Source organism: Rhinoraja longicauda, chromosome 42, assembly GCF_053455715.1.
Source record: "Rhinoraja longicauda isolate Sanriku21f chromosome 42, sRhiLon1.1, whole genome shotgun sequence".
In the NCBI taxonomy this organism is placed as follows: Eukaryota; Metazoa; Chordata; class Chondrichthyes; order Rajiformes; family Arhynchobatidae; genus Rhinoraja; species Rhinoraja longicauda.
In genome coordinates, this window is record NC_135994.1 from 3,258,117 (window position 1) to 3,279,749 (window position 21,633).

General features: G+C 46.0%; 1 protein-coding gene across 1 annotated transcript in view; it reads left to right on the forward strand.

The window, feature by feature from the left end:
- Positions 1-21,633, forward strand: part of drc2 (dynein regulatory complex subunit 2) — a 26,758-nt gene continuing 5,125 nt past the window's right edge. Inside the window, exons 1-8 of the mRNA XM_078431454.1 lie at positions 1-81; positions 3,113-3,255; positions 9,179-9,346; positions 12,514-12,683; positions 16,189-16,327; positions 17,417-17,614; positions 19,146-19,364; positions 20,325-20,477. Coding sequence (XP_078287580.1) covers positions 3,124-3,255; positions 9,179-9,346; positions 12,514-12,683; positions 16,189-16,327; positions 17,417-17,614; positions 19,146-19,364; positions 20,325-20,477 — 1,179 coding nt within the window. The 5' untranslated portion in view covers positions 1-81; positions 3,113-3,123. The remainder of the gene's footprint in view (positions 82-3,112; positions 3,256-9,178; positions 9,347-12,513; positions 12,684-16,188; positions 16,328-17,416; positions 17,615-19,145; positions 19,365-20,324; positions 20,478-21,633) is intronic.

The following is a 21,633-nucleotide window of genomic DNA, read 5'->3' on the forward strand; positions in this document are numbered from 1 at the left end:
GAAAGGAAAAGGGGGGGGAAAAAACCCGCGAAAAAAGCCCGGTGCTTCAGAAGGGACGAAAGAAGAAGAGAGACGGGGACGGTGAGGAAGGGCGAGGGACAGGGACAGGCCGGCGGCTCCCCGGAGAGTACAGGCCCACCCCTGGCTGTAATGGAGGCCCCTGTTGGCCCCCGGTACCCGGGCCTCCAGCCTGGGCGGTGGCACACACTTCCATTCCCGCGGCGTCTTCCCTCTCAGCCCATCCCTAAGTGTTTCCCGGTGAATGAGGTGGTCCGGTGCCAGCACTCTTATGGCGAGAGGGGAGGGGGAGGGGGAGGAGGGGAGGAGGGGGAGGGGGAGGAGGGGGGAGGGAGGGGGGAGGGGGAAGAGGGGCAGGCTAATCGGCTGCACAGCAAGATCCCACAAACTGGAAGGAACTGCAGATGCAGGTTTTTACACTGAAGATAGACACAGAGTGCTGGAGTAACTCAGCGGGTCAGGCAGCATCTGTGGAGAACATGGATAGGTGACGTTTCACAGAGTGCTGGAGTAACTCAGCGGGTCAGGCAGCATCTGTGGAGAACATGGATAGGTGACGTTTCACAAAGTGCTGGAGTAACTCAGCGGGTCAGGCAGCATCTGTGGGGAACATGGATAGGTGACGTTTCACAGAGTGCTGGAGTAACTCAGCGGGTCAGGCAGCATCTGTGGAGAACATGGATAGGTGACGTTTCACAAAGTGCTGGAGTAACTCAGCGGGTCAGGCAGCATCTGTGGGGAACATGGATAGGTGACGTTTCACAGAGTGCTGGAGTAACTCAGCGGGTCAGGCAGCATCTGTGGAGAACATGGATAGGTGACGTTTCACAAAGTGCTGGAGTAACTCAGCGGGTCAGGCAGCATCTGTGGAGAACATGGATAGGTGACGTTTCACAGAGTGCTGGAGTAACTCAGCGGGTCAGGCAGCATCTCTGGAGAACACGGATAGGTGACGTTTCGGGTCGAAACCCTTCTTCAGAATTCAGGCTCCCAGTCACCTTAATGCTTTCTGAAACTGACTTATGCTTGAAGACAGCTTCTAATGTTTAATGTTAATGTTTCATAATTGTTCTAATGTTAATGTTTCATAAATGTTCGTCGCTGCTTCCTTGCTCTTGTAATCTATGCTTATATTATAAACCCCAGAGATTCCAGCTTTCTTCTCCCCCCCCCCCCCCCCCCCCCCCACACACAATCAGTCTGGGGAAGGGTCCCGACCCGAAACGTCACCTATCCATGGTCTCCAGGTTTAGAGGTAGTTTAGAGATGTTGCTGGACCCACTAGAGTTACTCTAGCACGGTTGTGTCCCAGGACACCATTGTTTTTTAAAACTGCTTTTACAACCTGCCCTGCAGATTGCAATAAATCTGCCCTCAGATCTCTTTTGTACCTCCAGTTCATATTGCCTTTTCTCATTTTTCCTACCAAAATCAAACACTCCACATTTTTAAGCGTTAAATTTAATCTGCCATCTATCACTATTGACGATGAGCCTGTCATGTGGTGCTTAATCTAATGTTTGTTGTAAGCCCCTACATACCAGATCAACTGTAAACAAATTATTTATTCATAAAATTAGCAAATGTGTAACAGTACATTCATATGACGACATAAGGAACTGCAGATTTTGGAATCTTGAGTAAAACACAACGTGCTGGAGTAACTCAGCGGGTCAGGCAGTGGAGGACAGTCTACCCATTCCCTCCGCAGATGCTGCCTGAACCACTGAGTTCCTCCAGCAGTTTGTCTGGAAGCTCACGATTCCAGTATCTGCAGTCTCTTGTGTCTCTAAATCAATGCTTGATGCATTTAATCTCAAAAACAGCAGTAACTGCTCTTCTATCTTTGGTAGAATGTTGTCAACCTTCCCTCAAGTCTCAAAGTCACAGACAATTCTCTTTTGATCATAAACGAGAAATACTGCAAATGCTGTAAATCCGAAAGAAAACAAAAAATGCTGGAAATCTTTGGTGATTCGGGCAGCATCTGTGGCAAGAGAAACAGCTTTCTCTAGTGAAAGGCCAAGGGGCTTGTTAATTCTATTTTTGTCAATTTGCATTTGCTGCATGACCTGCTAGGTACTCCCAGCATTTTCTGTTTCTTTTTGCTCAGATATGTTGTAAAGGATTTTGGAGATAAAGCAGCAACTTCTTCCCTTCTGTTGTCAGTTTCTCAGGAATAGGTAATTCCCCTCTGTTATCAGGCTCTTAGGAATAGCTTCTTCCCCTCCATTATCGGCATTTTGAAGGAAATTCCTTCCATAATCCAGGATACTGTTCGATTCACCTCTACCCCATTCGTGAAATAGGACTTGGTTGTCAAATGGTTGACAAAAACAGAAGAGCTGGGAGATTCTCAGTTATTTCTCGGGTTTGGCTGAGTCAAGGTATTGACTGGAGGTGTGTTGCTGACAAAGGCAGAGGATTGAGGTTGATCAGGTCTTAAACTAGGAGCACATTTCCACCGCCACCAACTGTTTTGGAGACCAGAACTCAGAGGACTCAATTAATGCGACAAATGTCCGTTTTTCGCTTCGTTGTCACCAAATTAACCAATATTATAAATTTTCATTATCAGGATTACCCGTGTTATAAACCATGTTATAAAATGCTGCCTGGAAACCCCATTTTTTATTGTTGTTACCTTTTCTAAACATTAACATTGGGCGGTACGGTGGCGCAGCGGTAGAGTTGCTGCCTGACAGCGAATGCAGCGCCGGAGACCCGGGTTCGATCCCGACTATGGGTGCTGTCTGTACGGAGTTTGTAGATTCTCCCCGTGACCTGCGTGGGTTTTCTCCGAGATCTTTGGTTTCCTCACACACTCCAAAGGCGCACAGGTTGTCCCTAGTGGGCGTAGGATAGTGTTAAGGTGTGGTGATCGCTGGTCGGCACGGACTCGGTGGGCCGAAAGGGCCTGTTTCCGCGCTGTATCTCTAAACTAAACTAAACTAAACTAAACTAACAGCAACAAGGCTGAAATAAATATCCGGTGCACTTACTTGTAATAGATTGCATTCTCACAAACCGTTTTTTAAATGAATGGCGGTGTCCTTTTCTCATGCTGGTGACATTTATTTTTAAAAATCTGCAGACTAAATCACGATGCCTAAGCAAGGGGGTAAAAAAATGGCCAAGATGACAGAGGAGGAACGCCTGCTGTTCATGCAGCAGAAGCTGCTGGAGGAAGAAGAGATGCAAAAGAAGAAAGAGGACATGCTGAGCCAATTCTTAAAGGTACTTCCTCCTTTCTCATCTAAGTGTTTGTCCAAAGTGTGGTTGAGCAGTTTTCTCTAGCCCTAATTTCACTAAGGAACAGGGGATGAGACTGTTTACCGCGGGTGACGAAAGAGGAAGGTGATTGGACTTTATTACCTTCCATCACAGTGAGAAATGTGGAATCCACTGTGTTGGATATTTATGTTCATTTTTTTTTAATGTGGCTGTGTGTCTTGTTGCTTTTTACTTAGTGTGGCTGTATTTATTCAGAAAATGCTGGAGTAACTCAGCAGGTCAGGCCGCACCTCAGGAGGGAAGGAATGGGTGACGTTTCGGGTCGAGACCCTTCTTCAGACTGATGATCAGTCTGAAGAAGGGTCTCGACCCGAAACGTCACCCATACCTTCTCTCCTGAGATGCTGCATGACCTGCTGAGTTACTCCCTCATTTTCTGAATAAATACCTTCGATTTGTACCAGCATCTGCAGTTATTTTCTTATAGTATGGCTGTATGGTAACTCAAATTTCACTGTACCTTAATTGGTACATGCGGCAATAAATTGAATCTTGAATCTTACTGTGTGAATCTCAAAGGTTTCCCTGCCAGTATTTTTGTTGCCCATTTAGTAACTAATAAGACTGTTTTATACGTTTTTATTATCTGTTTTCTGGGATCTGAGCACCCCAGGCAAGGCTAACATTTGTCATCCATTCTGAATCATCCCTTGTACTGGTGAGTCAACTACAGTTTTCCTCAAAGCTTTATGGCAGCACAGCCATCTCACAGTGCCAGAGAACTCGGGGTCCGATCTAGACCTCGAGTGCTGTCTGTGTAGAGTTTGCACATTCTCCCTGTGACCGCGTGGGTTTCCTCTGGGTGCTCCGGTTTCCTCCCACATCCCAAAGACGTGCGGGTTTCTCGGTTAATTGGCCCCCTGTAAATTGTCCCCAGTGTGTATTGGAGTGAATGAGAAAGTGGGACAACAGAGAACTAGTGCAAATGGGTGATCAATAGTGGGCGTGGACTCGGTGGACCGAAAGGCCTGTTTCCATGCTAGGGACAGGTGTTACATCTCCTGAAATTGCAGGGGAAAGTACCTGGGGAGGGGATGGTTTGGGTGGGAAGGAGGGTCGCCAACTTTCTCACTCCCAAATAAGGGACAAAAGGTGACGTCACCGCCCCGCACCCCATGTGACCTCACCCAGCCAGCGGCCACGTGCTCCTGCTCCACCAACGGCGGCCGCCCGGGCCAGGAGGCGAGTTGCTACGCAACCTCTGCTAGGCGACGCCCAGGCCTCCGGGCCTACACTGTCCAGGCCTACAGCGGCCCCCAGGCCTACAGTGTCCGGGCCTACAGCGCCCCCCGGGCCTAATACGGGACAAGGGCAGTCCCATAAGGGACAAACCAATTTAGCCCAATATTCGGGATGGCCCGGCTAATAAGGGACAGTTGGCAACCCTAGTGGGAAGGGATGAGTGAACCAAGGAATTGCGGAGGGAGGGGAATATAAAAGCCTGGTCCTTTGGCTTTAAAAAAAAAATGGTCAGTTGTTATTCATATTTTGGTATTATTATTTTCCTAAAATGTTTACAGATGTTGTTTATTAGCCATCCTGTGTGTTCTCACAATATTGTTGAAAACCATACCTCCCTGTATGCATTTAATTTATTCTGAGCTTTTTGTTGAAGTTTGTAAGTCTAACTACAGATTAACTGGTGCCAAAAAAACCATTGAGGTCACTTACACCTTCGTAATCTGTCAACTGTTATCGTGGTCTGTTTCTTGGAAAAAACGTATCTTGTTTTGTTCGCTTGACCACACAATGCACTTTATCTCCAAATCCTACGCAATTTTGTAAATGTCAGGCCACAGAAAGCAATATGGTCTTGAGCAGAAACAGCAACTTAGACTGCAACCCTTGTTTTGTAGCTAAACACTTGGCAAGTAGTCAGAGGTTTTGCATAAAACAGTGGCTGCCACGAGAATTAACTGTGACTTGACCGATGTGTGCCACAGTCTCTATCATTGTGATTGCTACGATGCAGATGGTGACCCATTCAATGTGTTTCCAGTGGGTTTAGATTGTAGATTATAGGTTTATTATTGTCATGTGTATTGAGGTACAGTGAAAAGCATGCCTTACAAACAGATCAGATATGCCGTCCGTAAATACAAACACGAGTACAATTGGTACAGCGAAGGGGAAGATGCCGAGTGTAGAATATAGTTCTCCGCACTGCAGCACAAGGTGGCCACATAGAAACATAGAGACATAGAAAATAGGTGCAGGAGGAGGCCATTTGTCCCTTCGAGCCAGCACCGCCATTCATTGTGATCATGGCTGATCATCCACAATCAGTAACCCGTGCCTGCCTTCTCCCCATGTCCCTTGATTCCGCTAGCCCCCAGAGCTCTATCTAACTCTCTCTTAAATTCATCCAGTGAATTGGCCTCCACTGCCCTCCGTGGCAGAGAATTCCACAAATTCACAACTCTCTGGGTGAAAACGTTTTTTCCTCATCTCCGTTCTAAATGGCCTACCCCTTATTCTTAAACTGTGGCTCCTGGACTCCCCCAACATCGGGAACATGTTTACTGCCTCTAGCATGTCCAATCCCTTAATAATCTTATACGAGATTATAGAAATGGAGACACAAGGAACTGCAGATGCTGGAATCTTGATGGGACAGTTTTAAATGGCCTCGTGATGATCAGAAGATTCCTTCATTCCTCAAACCCGTTGCTTGCTATTTGTTATGTTTTGAATGGCCTCCCCTTTATTCTTAGACTGTGTGGCCCCTGGTTCTGGACTCCCCCAACATTGGGAACAATTTTTCCGCATCTAGCTTATCCAGTCCTTTTATAATTTTATACGTCTCTATAAGAGATGAGTGGCACGGACGGTTAAAGATGGATGTGAACACGACCGAGTGTGACAATATTGTGAATGTGTGAGGAGCTTTTGCACATTTTACGTACAAGGGGTGGAAAGTAGTACAATTCTTTCTTTAGAGAAAAGCTCACAGTCAGAATCAGAATCAGAATTACCTTTATTGTCATCCAAAAAAAACCAAGTCTTTTGGACGAGATTTCGTCACCCACAGTCCAACAATAAGAGCAATAAAATAAGCAATAACACACACAACCACAAACCAACACAAAACAAAAAAAGAAACATCCATCACAGTGAGTCTCCTCCAGTCCCCTCCTCACTGCGATGGAAGGCCAGAATGTCTTTTCTCTTCCCCTGCCGTCTTCTCCCACGGTCAGGCTGCTGAAGTTGCCACGTTCCAGGCCGCGCCGGACGGTGAAAGGTCCGCGGCGGGCCGACCCAAGCCCCGCGATTCAGGGGCGGGCGAAGACGCCAACGCTGCACATTGGGGCGGTCGTGGCTCCCGACATTGAAGAGTGGGAGTGTGATATTGCAGCTCTTTTGGAAGAGTGGGGAGTGTGATATTGCATCTCTTTTCCCACTACGTATTTCCTTGGCGTGTGACTTAGCAAGAGCAACAATCACTTCACATAACAAATAGCAAGCAACGGGTTTGAGGAATGAAGGAATCTTCTGATCATCACGAGGCCATCTACTGCCTGGTCAACAGCAAGATGATGGCACTTGTCACCTGACCTCAAAGGAAGCTCCCATGTAGATACTGTGATCTCTGCGGTGGACATGTCTCTCCTTCAGCCCTCAGTTTCAAAGGGTTCTTGATGCCGTGCAGCTCTGCTGAGGGACGCACTGAAGCTCTCGGTGCAGCCAACGCCAAGGTTCTATGGGGGGACACCACAGTCTAGGTTCCTTCTGCCACCAGGCACTGGTGGGGACACCCCTCAAATAAGGGAGGGGATATCACCCCCGAGAGCCACATGAATGGCCAGGATGTTTTATTGAAAGACACAAAGCGTCTCAAGTGACACAAAGAAGAACTCCGCAGGTCAGGCAGCATCTGTGAAGAACATGGATAGATGATGTTTCGGGTCGAGACCCTTCTTCAGACTGAAATAGAGTCCTGACCCGAAACGTTGCCTATACCAATATTCTCCAGGGATGCTGCCTGACCTGCTGAGTTACTCCTGCGCTTTGTGTCTTTTTTTGTAAACCGGCATCTGCAGTTCCTTGTATCTCGTTTAAAGATAGGTGCGAACAGTACTGAGTACGACACTAATGAATGTATAGACACTGAGAATGCATGAAGAGTTTTTGCACAGTTTTTGTATGGTACATATATTTTATTCTGGATAAAGTTTATGTTTGAAATTTTAAAAAGCTGTATTGATGTCAAGTCGGCTGAGCAGCCAACCACATTAAAAGTTTCTCACAGTCAGGAAATTAAAAAAACAATGAGTAGCAAGGAACTGTAGATGCTGGAATCTTGAGCAAATTACAAAAGTGCTGGAGGAACTCAGTGACTCAGGAAGCATCAAACATAGAAACATAGAAAATAGGTGCAGGAGTAGGCCATTCGGCCCTTCGAGCCTGCACCGCAATTCAATATGATCATGGCTGATCATCCAACTCAGTATCCCGTACCTGCCATCTCTCCATACCCCCTGATGCCTTTAGCCACAAGGGCCACATCTAACTCCCTCTTAAATATAGCCAATGAACTGGCCTCAACTACCTTCTGTGGCAGAGAATTCCACAGATTCACCACTCTGTGTGAAAAAAAACAGTCTCATCTCGGTCCTAAAAGACTTCCCCCTTGTCCTTAAACTAGTTCTGGACTTCCCCAACATCGGGAACAATCTTCCTGCATCTAGCCTGTCCAACCCCTTAAGAATTTTGTAAGTTTCTATAAGATCCCCCCTCATTCTTCTAAATTCCAGCGAGTACAAGCCGAGTCTATCCAGTCTTTCTTCATATGAAAGTCCTGCCATCCCAGGAATCAATCTGGTGAACCTTCTCCGTACTCCCTCTATGGCAAGAATGTCTTTCCTCAGATTAGGAGGCCAAAACTGTACGCAATACTCCAGGTGTGGTCTCACCAATGCCCTGTACAACTGCAGCAGAACCTCCCTGCTCCTATACTCAAATCCCCTCGCTATGAATGCCAACATACCATTGGCTTTCTTCACTGCCTGCTGCACCTGCATGCCTACTTTCAATGACTGGTGTACCACGACACCCAGGTCTCGTTGCATCTCCCCTTTTCCTAATCGGCCACCATTCAGATAATAGTCTGCTTTCCTGTTCTTGCCACCAAAGTGGATAATGGAGGGAAATGGACAGACAACGTTTCCTGGTGTGGTCCTTCTTCAGACAAAAATCAAGTTTTTTAGTAACTTTTAAAATGTTACATGGTGTACTAAATGAAGATTGGGACTTATGCATATGGTATATCAATTTCTACTTTAATCATAAATATTTATACAAACAAGTTTTAACATTCTGAAGATTGTGAAAATAAAATTCTGTGAGGGAATTAGAATACACATCAGTAATATTATCTTTAAGGTTAGATAGCTTGCTAAGCATTGAAACGTCTCAGATCTCAGGCACCGAGGAGTAAGATTTTCATGGTGAAGATAGACACAAAACGCTGGAGTAACTCAATGGGTGAAACAGCAACTCTGGAGAAAAGGAATAGGTGACGTTTCAGGACCCGAAACGTCACCTATTCCTTTTCTCCAGAGATGCTGTCTGACCCGCTTTGTCACTCCAGCGTTTTGTGTCTATCTACGATTTAACCCAGCAACAGCAGTTCCTGCCTGCACAAGATTTTCATGGTGTTCAGCTGTGAGACGAGTCTGTAAATACTTGTAATTCATATCATTTTCATTGATTGTATACATAATGACAATTTTGCCATCATTACTGATCGACACAAGCCAATGCTTGCCTGATTTGCGGCAGTCTGCCATTTGCATATTGTTATTTATTCTATGGTTTGCGTATCACACTTCTGATTTACCTTGCTCTTTCTCCTCTTATTGAATAGGACAAGCTGTCCAAAGAAGAACACAACAGCCGTCTCAACACTCTGAAGCTAAATGAGAAATGGCGCTCTGTGATGCGAGAAGCAAAAGCTACAGACCTGCGGAAAGACATTGAGATCTTGAGTCAAACCTTTGAAAGAATTGTAGATCGGAAAGACAGTGTCATCAGGGTGAGAGCAGAAATGATCCTTTGTCCTCTCGCTAGATTTATTGTGAAATGCAACTGGAGCAGCTGAATTAGGAGAGAAAGTAGAACTAGCACAAACATAGAATCACAGATCATAGAGAACATAGGACATACAATACAATACAATACAATACAATACAATACAATATATCTTTATTGTCATTGTACAGGGGTACAACGAGATTGGGAATGCGCCTCCCATACGATGCAATAAATTAATTAGCTAGTCAGTATTAATTTAAACAACCCAATGAAACAAATTGTAACAGTTTTAAGACAGAATAAAGTGCAAGTAGATCTGTGCCGGATCACTGTGCGATGTGACCATCCGGCTCAGCAGGACTGGTTCATAGCAGCTATGGCCCTGGGGATGAAGCTGTTCCTGAGTCTGGAGGTGCGGGCGCAGAAGGCCTTGTATCGTCTGCCCGATGGTAGAAGTTCGAACAGACTGTTGCAGGGGTGTGAAGAGTCTTTGTGGATGCTGGCGGCTTTTCTGAGGCACCGTGTGTTGTAGATGCCCTCCAAGGCTGGTAGCTGTGTTCCAATGGTCCTCTGAGCTCTATGGACTACCCGCTGAAGAGCTGTCCTCTCTGCCTCCGTGCAGCTGAGGTACCACACAGGGATGCCATGTGTTAGGATGCTCTCTATGGTGCAGCGGTAGAATGTCGTCAGCAGCTGTTGGGGTAGACCAGACTTCTTCAGTGTTCTTAGGTAGAACAGTCGTTGCTGTGCCTTCTTGACCAGCGCAGCAGTGTTAGTGGACCATGTGAAGTCCTCCGAAATGTGAGTGCCCAGAAACTTGAAGCTGGACACTCTCTCCACACTGTCCACACATAGAGCAGTACAGGACAGGAACAGGCCCATCGGCCCACAATATCTGTGGCCCAACATGATGCCAAGATAAACTAATCTCCTCTGTCTGCATATGATTCATATCGCTCCAATCCCTGCATATCCATGTGCCTATCTTAAAGCATGTTAAATGTCACAATCTTATTTGCCTTCACCACCACCCCATTTTTTTTTTTTTTTTTTTAAATCAAAAATATTTATTCAAATATTAAAATAATATATAATAAAATAAAATAAAATAATAAGGGCAGTCACGGTGGCGCAGCGGTAGAGTTGCTGCCTTACAGCGAATGCAGCGCCGGAGACTCGGGTTCGATCCTGACTACGGGCGCCGTCTGTACGGAGTTTGTACGTTCTCCCCGTGACCTGCGTGGGTTTTCTCCGAGATCTTTGGTTTCCTCCCACACTCCAAAGACGTGCAGGTATGTAGGTTAATTGACCGGGTAAATGTGAAAATTGTCCCTAGCGGGTGTGTAGGGTAGTGTTAATCATATCATATCATATATATATACAGCCGGAAACAGGCCTTTTCGGCCCTCCAAGTCCGTGCCGCCCAGCGATCCCCGTACATTAACACTATCCTACACCCACTAGGGACAATTTTTACATTTACCCCGCCAATTAACCTACATACCTGTACGTCTTTGGAGTGTGGGAGGAAACCGAAGATCTCGGAGAAAACCCACGCAGGTCATGTGCGGGGATCGCTGGGCGGCGCGGACTCGGTGGGCCGAAGGGCCTGTTTCCGCGCTGTATCTCTAAAAATCGAAATCTAAATATATACAATACAATAAAACCAAAACAGAACCCACCACCAGAATACGATACAAACAAATATACCAATTGAAACTATTATACAATTATATTACAATCCCCATCCAGGATACATCCAATCCCCCGCGATGCCCAGCGGTCCCGGAAATCCTCCAGGGTGCCCGCGGACAGCGCATAGTCCCTCTCCAACGCCACCCGGGCGCGGATGTAACCCCGGAAAAGGGGTAGGCAGCTGGCTCGGGCAGAGCCCTCTTCCGCCTGGCGCCTTGAGTCGCGGATGGCCAGTTTGGCCAGGCCCAGGAGCAACCCAACCAGGATCACCATCATCCCTGGTACCATGTTCCAGGCACCCACCACCCTCTGCCCCACACATCCCCTATAAACTTTGCAGCTTTCACCTTGAAGCTCTGCCCTCTAGACTTTGACATTTCCACCCTGGAAGAAAAGGTTCTGACCGTCTACCCTATCTATGCCTCTCACCAAACTGTACAGCACAGACACAGGCACTTTCGGCCAACCTCGTCCATGTTGACCATGATAATAGACAATAGGTGCAGGAGGAGGCCATTCGGCCCTTCGAGCCAGCAACGCCATTCAATGTGATCATGGCTGATCATTCTCAATCAGTACCCCGTTCCTGCCTTCTCCCCGTACCCCCTGACTCAGCTATCCTTAAGAGCTCTATCTAGCTCTCTCTTGAATGCATTCAGAGAATTGGCCTCCACTGCCTTCTGAGGCAGAGAATTCCACAGATTCACAACTCTCTGACTGAAAAAGGTTTTCCTCATCTCAGTTCTAAATGGCCTACCCCTTATTCTTAAACTGTGGCCCCTTGTTCTGGACTCCCCCAACATTGGGAACATGTTTCCTGCCTCTAACGTGTCCAACCCCTTAATAATCTTATACGTTTCGATAAGATCCCCTCTCATCCTTTTAAATTCCAGTGTATACAAGCCTAGTCGCTCCAGTCTTTCAACATATGACAGTCCCGCCATTCCGGGAATTAACCTAGCAAACCTACGCTGCACGCCCTCAATAGCAAGAATATCCTTCCTCAAATTTGGAGTCCAAAATTGCACACAGTACTCCATGTGCGGTCTCACTAGGGCCCTGTACAACTGCAGAAGGACCTCTTTGCTCCTATACTCAACTCCTCTTGTTATGAAGGCCAACATTCCATTGGCTTTCTTCACTGCCTGTTGTACCTGCATGCTTCCTTTCAGTGACTGATGCACTAGGTCACCCAGATCCCGTTGTACGTCCCCAGACGCTCGAATCTGGAACAAAAAACAAAAAACTCGGCAGGTCAAGCAGCATCTGTGGAGGGAAATGAACAGATGACGTTGCGGGATGGCCCAGATGAAGGGGCTCGACCCAAACATTCGACTGTCCATTTGCCTCGCCTGACCCACTGAGTTCCCCCAGCAGATTCTTTTTGCCACAGAGAACGGTGTTGAGTGAGTTGGTTAAACTTACTGATGTTAAGCGGACACACTGACGTATGTCTAATGTCTCTTCTTCCAGGCTTTAACGAAGGACTTGGAAGAGGCAGAGGAACAGTACGCGACAGCCATGCGTAATCACATTCAAAATGTGGATAAGTTGGTGGATCTGCAGCGGAGTAGACTGGTCTTAATAGAGAATGAGTTTGAAGCAGAGTTGGAGTCACTGAAAGGAGAATTTGATTTTGAGAGGTCAGTATCCAATTTTGAGTACCTATTGACAATAAGGTTAGGATGCAAAAAAAGTTTTTTTCTATTCGTTCACAAGACATGCACTTCACTAGCAAACCCAAGATTTATTGAGCTGGATAAGAAAATAACTGCAGATGCTGGTACAAATCGATTTATTTACAAAATGCTGGAGTAACTCAGCGGGTCAGGCAGCATCTCGGGAGAGAAGGAATGGGTGACGTTTCGGGTCGAGACCCTTCTTCAGACTGATGTCAGGGGGGCGGGACAAGGGAAGTCCCAACTTTAGATAGTTCCTCTGTCCCCAACTTTAGATAGTTCCTCTGTCCCCAACTTTAGATAGTTCCTCTGTCCCCAACTTTAGATAGTTCCTCTGTCCCTCCCTTCCCCTCCTCCTTCCCAGATCTCCCTCTATCTTCCTGTCTCCACCTATATCCTTCCTTTGTCCCGCCCCCCTGACATCAGTCTGAAGAAGGGTCTCGACCCGAAACGTCACCCATTCCTTCTCTCCCGAGATGCTGCCTGACCTGCTGAGTTACTCCAGCATTTTGTGAATAAATCGATTTATTGAGCTGGGTGCCTTACTCGACCATTTTATAGTGCAGTTAAAAGCAAAGTCATAGAGCTAAACTGCACAGAAACAGGCCCTTCAGCTCATCGCGACCATGCTGATCATGTTGTCTTACCTATTCACAAAATGCTGGAGTAACTCAGCAGGTCAGGCAGCATCTCAGGAGGGAAGGAATGGGCGACATTTCGGGTCGAGACCCTTCTTCAGACGACGATGTTATCTTACCTAACTACTTCCACTTGGCTGCACCTGACGCATATCCTTCCAAACCTTTCCTGTCAACACACCTGCCCAAGTCTCTGTTAAATGTCATAATTGTACCTCCATCTACCTCTTCCTCTGGCAGGATGAGAGGGGATCTTATCGAAACGTATAAGATTATTAAGGGGTTGGACACGTTAGAGGCAGGAAACATGTTCCCAATGTTGGGGGAGTCCAGAACAAGGGGCCACAGTTTAAGAATAAGGGGTAGGCCATTTAGAACTGAGATGAGGAAAAACTTTTTCAGTCAGAGAGTTGTCAGAAGGCAGTGGAGGCCAATTCTCTGAATGCATTCAAGAGAGAGCTAGATAGAGCTCTTAAGGATAGCGGAGTCAGGGGGTATGGGGAGAAGGCAGGAACGGGGTACAGATTGAGAATGATCAGCCATGATCACATTGAATGGCGGTGCTGGCTCAAAGGGCCGAATGGCCTCCTGCACCTCTTGTCTATTGTCTATTGTCGTTCCATATATGAACCACTCTCTGTGTAAAATATTTGTCCCTCACGTCTCTTTTCAATCAATCCCCTCTCACCTTAAACCTTTTTTTCTAGTATTAAGACTTAGACAATAGACAATAGACAATAGACAATAGGTGCAGGAGTAGGCCATTCAGCCCTTCGAGCCAGCACCGCCATTCAATGCGATCATGGCTGATCACTATCAATCAGTACCCCGTTCCTGCCTTCTCCCCATACCCCCTCACTCCGCTATCCTTAAGAGCTCTATCCAGCTCTCTCTTGAAAGCATCCAACGAACTGGCCTCCACTGCCTTCTGAGGCAGAGAATTCCACACCTTCACCACCCTCTGACTGAAAAAGTTCTTCCTCATCTCCGTTCTAAATGGCCTACCCCTTATTCTCAAACTGTGGCCCCTTGTTCTGGACTCCCCCAACATTGGGAACATGTTATCTGCCTCTAATGTGTCCAATCCCCTAATTATCTTATATGTTTCAATAAGATCCCCCCTCATCCTTCTAAATTCCAGTGTATACAAGCCCAATCGCTCCAGCCTTTCAACATACGACAGTCCCGCCATTCCGGGAATTAATCTAGTGATTCCCCACTTCTCTGGGGAAAAGACAGTGGCTATTCACCTTTATCCATGCCCACATTAGTAGACTTGAAGTCACATGGAGGTGAGACCTTGAAAGATTTTAATTGAACATTTTTTATGACAGTCCAGTACTTTTATGTTATCAATGTTAGAACATGGACTGCAGCATAAGGGGCAGGCCCACAATGTCCGTGCTGAACACGTCAGCTGCAGGGCTGCATGTGATCCATATCCCACCATTCCTTGGGCGGCACGGTGGCGCAGCGGTAGAGTTGCTGCCTTACAGCGAATGCAGCGCCGGAGACTCAGGTTCGATCCTGACTACGGGCGCCGTCTGTACGGAGTTTGTACGTTCTCCCCATGACCTGCGAGGGGTTTTCTCCGAGATCTTCGGTTTCCTCCCACACTCCAAAGACGTGCAGGTATGTAGGTTAATCGACTGGGTAAATGTAAAAATTGTCCCTAGTGTGTGTGTAGGATAGTGTTAATGTGCGGGGATCGCTGGGCGGCGCGGACCCGGTGGGCCGAAGGGCCTGTTTCCGCGCTGTATCTCTAAATCTAAAAAAAATCTAAAATCCACGTGCCTATCCAAAAGAAATGTAAGTATTACAAAGAAAGACCGAAGAACATTTCTTAGATGTTCTTAAGGGTGTGCTTTATTAACCTTTAGCTTTTTAATTTGGATGAATTTAATTAATAAGCTTTAAATTATTTAATTGCCATGGTGGGTCGCAAGCCCGTGTTTCTCCCGGATCAATAACTTTGGATACAGGTCCAGTAAATTAACCACTGTGCCACCGTTTCCCTAATTCTATTAGACTTAACAGATAGAACATAGAACAGTGCAGCCCAGGAACAGGTCCTTCTGCCCACAATGTCTGTGCCAAACATGTTGCCATTTTAAGCTGCACATCAGCACAGTCTAATCCCGACTTGTTCACGTGTCTGTCTCAATACCTCTTAAACACTGTTATCCTATCTGCTTCCATGACCTTCCCCAGCGGCAGGTTCTGGGCCCTGTCATTGCAGGCAACTTATAGAAACGTATAAAATTATAAAAGGACTGGACAAGCTAGATGCAGGATAAATGTTCCCAATTTTGGGGGGAGTCCAGAACTAGGGGCCACACACAGTCTGAGAATAAAGGGGAGGCCATTTAAAACTGAGGTGAGAAAAAAACCTTTGCACCCAGAAAGTTGTGAATTTGTGGAATTCTGTGCCACAGAGGGCACTGGAGGCCAATTCACTGGATGAATTTAAAAGAGAGTTAGATTGAGCTCTAGGGGCTAGCGGAATCAAGGGATATGGGGAGAAGGCAGGCACGGGTTACTGATTGTGGATGATAAGCCATGATCACAATGAATGGCGGTGCTGGTTCGAAGGGCCAAATGGCCTCCCCTTGCACCTATTTTCTATGTAACTCTTAAACTCCGAAATAGTAAATAATGAAGTCAGCAGACTGTTTCAATTTAGAAAAGATAAAATGTTTTTCATTGACGCAATGGTCTTTCAATGATACAAGAGAGCAAAGTGTAATGAAGTGATTTATTTCTTTGTTACGGTTAATAAAGTGTTATTACAGTAACATAATAATTGTTGACGACATTCTCCATCTGCACAGAGAACAGGTGATCGCACAACATGAACAGGAGATGACCAATCTGGAGGACATCATGTACGCAATGGACCAAATCTTTGGTGAGGTCTCAAACGATGCCCGGCAAGAATTTAACAGCACAAGGGAAGACCTCAAAAACAAGGTAAAAAAAAGCCTGGGCTGTGTAGAACAAATGTATGGATACCATGCAATCAAATGCAGGAAATACATGAACAACAGTCTGAGGAGCAGTAAGATTCATAGAATTCATGGAACAGTACAGCTCGAGAACAGGCCCTTCGGCCCACAATATCCATGCCAAACATAATGCCAAATTAAACTCATCTCCTCTACCTGCACGTGGTCCATATCCCACCATCCCCTGCCTACCTGAGAGCTTCTTTGGTAAGAGGGAGTACAGAGAAGGTTCACCAGATTGATTCCTGGGATGGCAGGACTTTCATATGAAGAAAGACTGGATAGACTCGGCTTGTACTCGCTGGAATTTAGAAGATTGAGGGGGGATCTTATAGAAACGTACAAAATTCTTAAGGGGTTGGACAGGCTAGATGCAGGAAGATTGTTCCCGATGTTGGGGAAGTCCAGAACAAGGGGTCACAGTTTAAGGATAAGGGGGAAGTCTTTTAGGACCGAGATGAGAACGTTTTTTTTCACACAGAGAGTGGTGAATCTGTGGAATTCTCTGCCACAGAAGGTAGTTGAGGCCAGTTCATTGGCTATATTTAAGAGGGAGTTAGATGTGGCCCTTGTGTCTCCATTTCTATAATCTCATATAAGATTATTAAGGGATTGGACATGCTAGAGGCAGTAAACATGTTCCCGATGTTTGGGGAGTCCAGAAGCCACAGTTTAAGAATAAGGGGTCGGCCATTTAGAACGGAGGTGAGGAAAAACTTTTTCACCCAGATAGTTGTGAATCTGTGGAATTCTCTGCCTCAGAAGGCAGTGGAGGCCAATTCTGTGAATGCTTTCAAGAGAGAGCTAGATAGAGCTCTTAAAGGTAGCAGAGTCAGGGGATATGGGGAGAAGGCAGGAACGAGGTACTGATTGTGGATGATCAGCCATGATCACGGTGAATGGCGGTGCTGGCTCGAAGGGCCGAATGGCCTCCTCCTGCACCTATTGTCTATTGTCTCTTGTTTAATATTTGTCATGTTTATTATTTCTAAATTACTTCACCAAACAGCTCATTGGCACTAAGTGAGCGGAGCAATGTTTTTGCTGTATTTAGAGTCTGGAGGAGAAGCATTCACTCCGGGTTTATCTGGAAGGATTGGTGGAAGACTTGTGGATGCAGTTCCAGCTCGCACTGAAGAACTACATTGATGCAACCGAGGACCGGAAAATTGCATTCGATACACTCAAGTCACGAGATGAGAAGAGCGCAAAAGAGATTGAGATGCAAATGAAAAAGCTGCAGAAAATGCAAGTAGGTGTAAAGAAATAGCGATTGTACCTGTCATGTTTCACCATAGCTGTTGCCGAGTGTAACGTGCCCATATGTGTGTGTGCACGAGTGTATCCATAGACAGAAACTGGGTTGGTAGCAAAATAATAAAGTGCTGGTGGAACTCAGCGGGTCAGGCAGCATCAGTGGAGGGAAATGGACAGACAACATCCCTCTGGACTCGCGTGCCTCTTTGATAGCCTAGAATGTTAATAATGGCCTTTTTATGGCCGTCTTTCTTGTCCCTCCCTGAACCTTCTCTGCTGTGTCACGTGAACTCCAAACCTGCCATGTTCTCCCCCAAGAAGTGTCAGGGTTGGATTTGATGAACGAGCATTGACAGTGTGAGCAGTGGTTCTTAATGCATTGGGAAATTTCAGACAAACTCCATTATAGTGGATGGAAAACTGTGAGGCAAGTACTTGAAACCTCGTCCTGAGTTCTTTTGGTAACAACAGTTGGGAGAATGGATGTATGGAATTTCTCCACAGCTTTCTACTTCAAATACCGTTTACAAGCCCCACACTACTGTATTCTTCCATATTCTGTCTGTTTCCCTACAACCGACAACATTTTAAACTTGCTGTTACTGTTTCTTCATAAGTTCATAATTTAAGAAGTTATAGGAGCAGAATTAGGCCACTCGGCCCATCAGGTCTACACCGCCATTCAATCATAGCTGATCTATCTCTCCCTCCTAACCCCATTCTCCTGCCTTCTCCCCATAACCCCTGACACCCGCACTAATCAGGAATCTATCGATCTCTGTCTTAAAAATATAAGATTTGGTCTCCACAACCTTTGTGGCAATGAGTTCCATAATTCGCTGATTTATTTTGTCTTCTGTCTTACCTGTAGCATTACTTGTACTGTCAACCTTGTCGTTTCCAATCAGATCTCAGTTGAAATCAATATTTACATTGAGCACCGTATTTTCCCAATGTTGGGGGAGCCCAGAACAAGTTGGCACAGTTTAAGAATAAGGGGTAGGGCATTTAGAACTGAGACGAGGAAAAACTTTTTCAGTCAGAGAGTTGTGAATCTGTGGAATTCTCTGCCTCAGAAGGCAGTGGAGGCCTATTCTCTGAATGCATTCAATAGAGAGCGAGATAGAGCTCTTAAGGATAGCGGAGTCAGGGGGTATGGGGAGAAGGCAGGAACGGGGTACTGATTGAGAATGATCAGCCATGATCACATTGAATGGTGGTGCTGGCTCGAAGGGCCGAATGGCCTCCTCCTGCACCTATTGTCTATTGTCCATAAGAGACAGTGAAATGTTATAAGGACTCAGTAAACATCTTTAGCAGCACTGCTTATATAATTTAAACTTAAATCTGTTTGTGTTTCCCACTTTCAGTATATATTCCACTGTATGGGATCAGCGCCATACATGTAAATACAGTAAGCTAATCCTCCTCACGCTGTACAAAGGTTGCTTAGAAACGCCCCTTCGAAACCAGATCATGTAAATGTATGACCTATTGTCTATTGTCTATTGTCTATTTTTTAATAGGAAACAATAGCAGCACTGAAGATTAAGATAGCAGCCAATTCAAGAAAGTGCGAGGCAGAAAATAAAAAACTGCGGGATGAGAAAGACGCGATAAAACAGCACTTTCTGATGCAGAAAAGCCAGATGAACTACCTCAGAGCTCGAGAGCATGAGCGTCTTGTCAAACTGACCCTCGAGAGTAACGCTGCAATCAAAGTACTGAAGAGCGTCTGTGCTAAGGTAAAGTCCAGGTCTCCCGAACTAGGTCTCTGTGCTTTATGGAGGAGATAGTTGGCTTGGAGTCAGTGCGATGTAGATCCACTGGATTGTTTCCAGGGATGAGGGATTATAATTGGCCTCTGCTCATCGGAAATCATGAGCAGCGCAAGGTGATCTCACGGCCTATGGTCCTGATTGTTATGGTGTGCTTTTACAATTCCAGCATGAAATTTGGCGGACTGTTCACTAGTGTTCAAACCTTGTGAGGTAAAACCCTGGGAGTAATTTAATCTGTACATGGGTTCCATTTTGGAGGTGCACCAGACCTCCTCGAACAAACTTGTGTATTGTCCACCCTCTGCTCTAGATGAGCTTTGGACAATAGACAATAGACAATAGGTGCAGGAGGAGGCCATTCGGCCCTTCGAGCCAGCACCGCCATTCAATGTGATCATGGCTGATGATGGCCGCCATTCAATGTGATCATGGCTGATCATTCTCAATCAGTACCCCGTTCCTGCCCTCTCCCCATATCCCCTGACTCCGCTAACCTTAAGAGCTCTATCCAGCTCTCTCTTCAATGCATTCAGAGAATTGGCCTCCACTGCCTTCTGAGGCAGAGAATTCCACAGATTCACAACTCTCTGACTGAAAAAGTTTTTCCTCATCTCAGTTCTAAATGGCCTACCCCTTATTCTTAAACTGTGGCGCCTTGTTCTGGACTCCCCCACCATTGGGAACATGTTTCCTGCCTCTAACGTGTCCAACCCCTTAATAATCTTATAGGTTTCGATAAGATCTCCTCTTATCCTTCTAAATTCCAGTGTATACAAGCCTACTCGCTCCAGTCTTTCAACATATGACAGTCCCGCCATTCCGGGAATTAACCTAGAGTCCTTCCAAAGGCAATTGTTTTGGAGTCGATTTTGATGGCTTTGTTATTCTTGGCAGAGTGAATGGTCATACCTTTGATCTCCCCAGGGTGAACACATACTGAAAATGGCAGAGATGTGCAGGAAACTGGAAACGGAAGAAGAGAAGGTTCTTCCATTCTACGCGTGCTCTCTGACCCCAGATGAAGAGAAAAGGGTTCAGGCTGTAATGATCAAGAAGCCATGTGAGGCGCTCGCTGAGGTAGGTGGTGAGCACGTTGTGCCTCATGAGAACACTGGGATTTGTGGAAATGTCGATGGCCCGTGGCAGGAGGTAGATGAGGTTTAAATGTGTAGGAAAGAACTGCAGACGCTGGTTTAAAGTGAAGATAGACACAAAATGCTGGAGTAACACAACGGGACAGGCAGCATCTCTGGAGGGAAGGAATGGGCGACATTTCGGGTCGAGACCCTTCTTCAGACTGAAGCAGGACAGGCAGCCTCTCTGGAGAGAAGGAATGGGTGACATTTTGGGTCAAGACCCTTCTTCAGACTGAATTCCACAGTCACCCATTCCTTCTCCAGAGATGCTGCCTGTCCCGCTGAGTTACTCCAGCATTTTGCGTCTTATCTTCTATGAAGATTAAATCTTAGCTAATGTTTATGCTTACAGCTGGGAATGGAAGGAATAACGGCAAGATTTTGGTGAAGATAGGTATTCTAGGGTTTGGATCTTGTGCGTGTAAAAGAGGTTTCTCTCCAGAGAACATGGGTCATCTGAGTATTGGGTCATCTGAGTATCTGGTTCATTTAATTTAGACAATTTAGACAATAGACAATAGGTGCAGGAGGAGGCCATTCGGCCCTTCGAGCCAGCACCGCCATTCAATGTGATCATGGCTGATCATTCTCAATCAGTACCCCGTTCCTGCCTTCTCCCCATACCCCCTGACTCCGCTATCCTTAAGAGCTCTATCCAGCTCGCTCTTGAATGCATTCAGAGAATTGGCCTCCACTGCCTTCTGAGGTAGAGAATTCCACAGATTCACAACTCTCTGACTGAAAAAGTTTTTCCTCATCTCAGTTCTAAATGGCCTACCCCTTATTCTTAAACTGTGGCCCCTTGTTCTGGACTCCCCCAACATTGGGAACATGTTTCCTGCCTCTAACGTGTCCAACCCCTTAATAATTTGTAGAACATCCCCTTGTTTCTGGGATGTGACAATATTTGGATAGTAAATCATGCAAGAATATTAACCGTACATTGGAAAAAGACTGACCTTTTCTGCCGGGGTTTTCCCTTCACCTTCAGGACACTCTTCCATGAAGAACTTCTGGTGTAGACACTTGTAATGTAAAAAATGCAATAACCACACTGTGCATAGCAAACGTGGGAACACCCAGGTATTCTGGTCGAG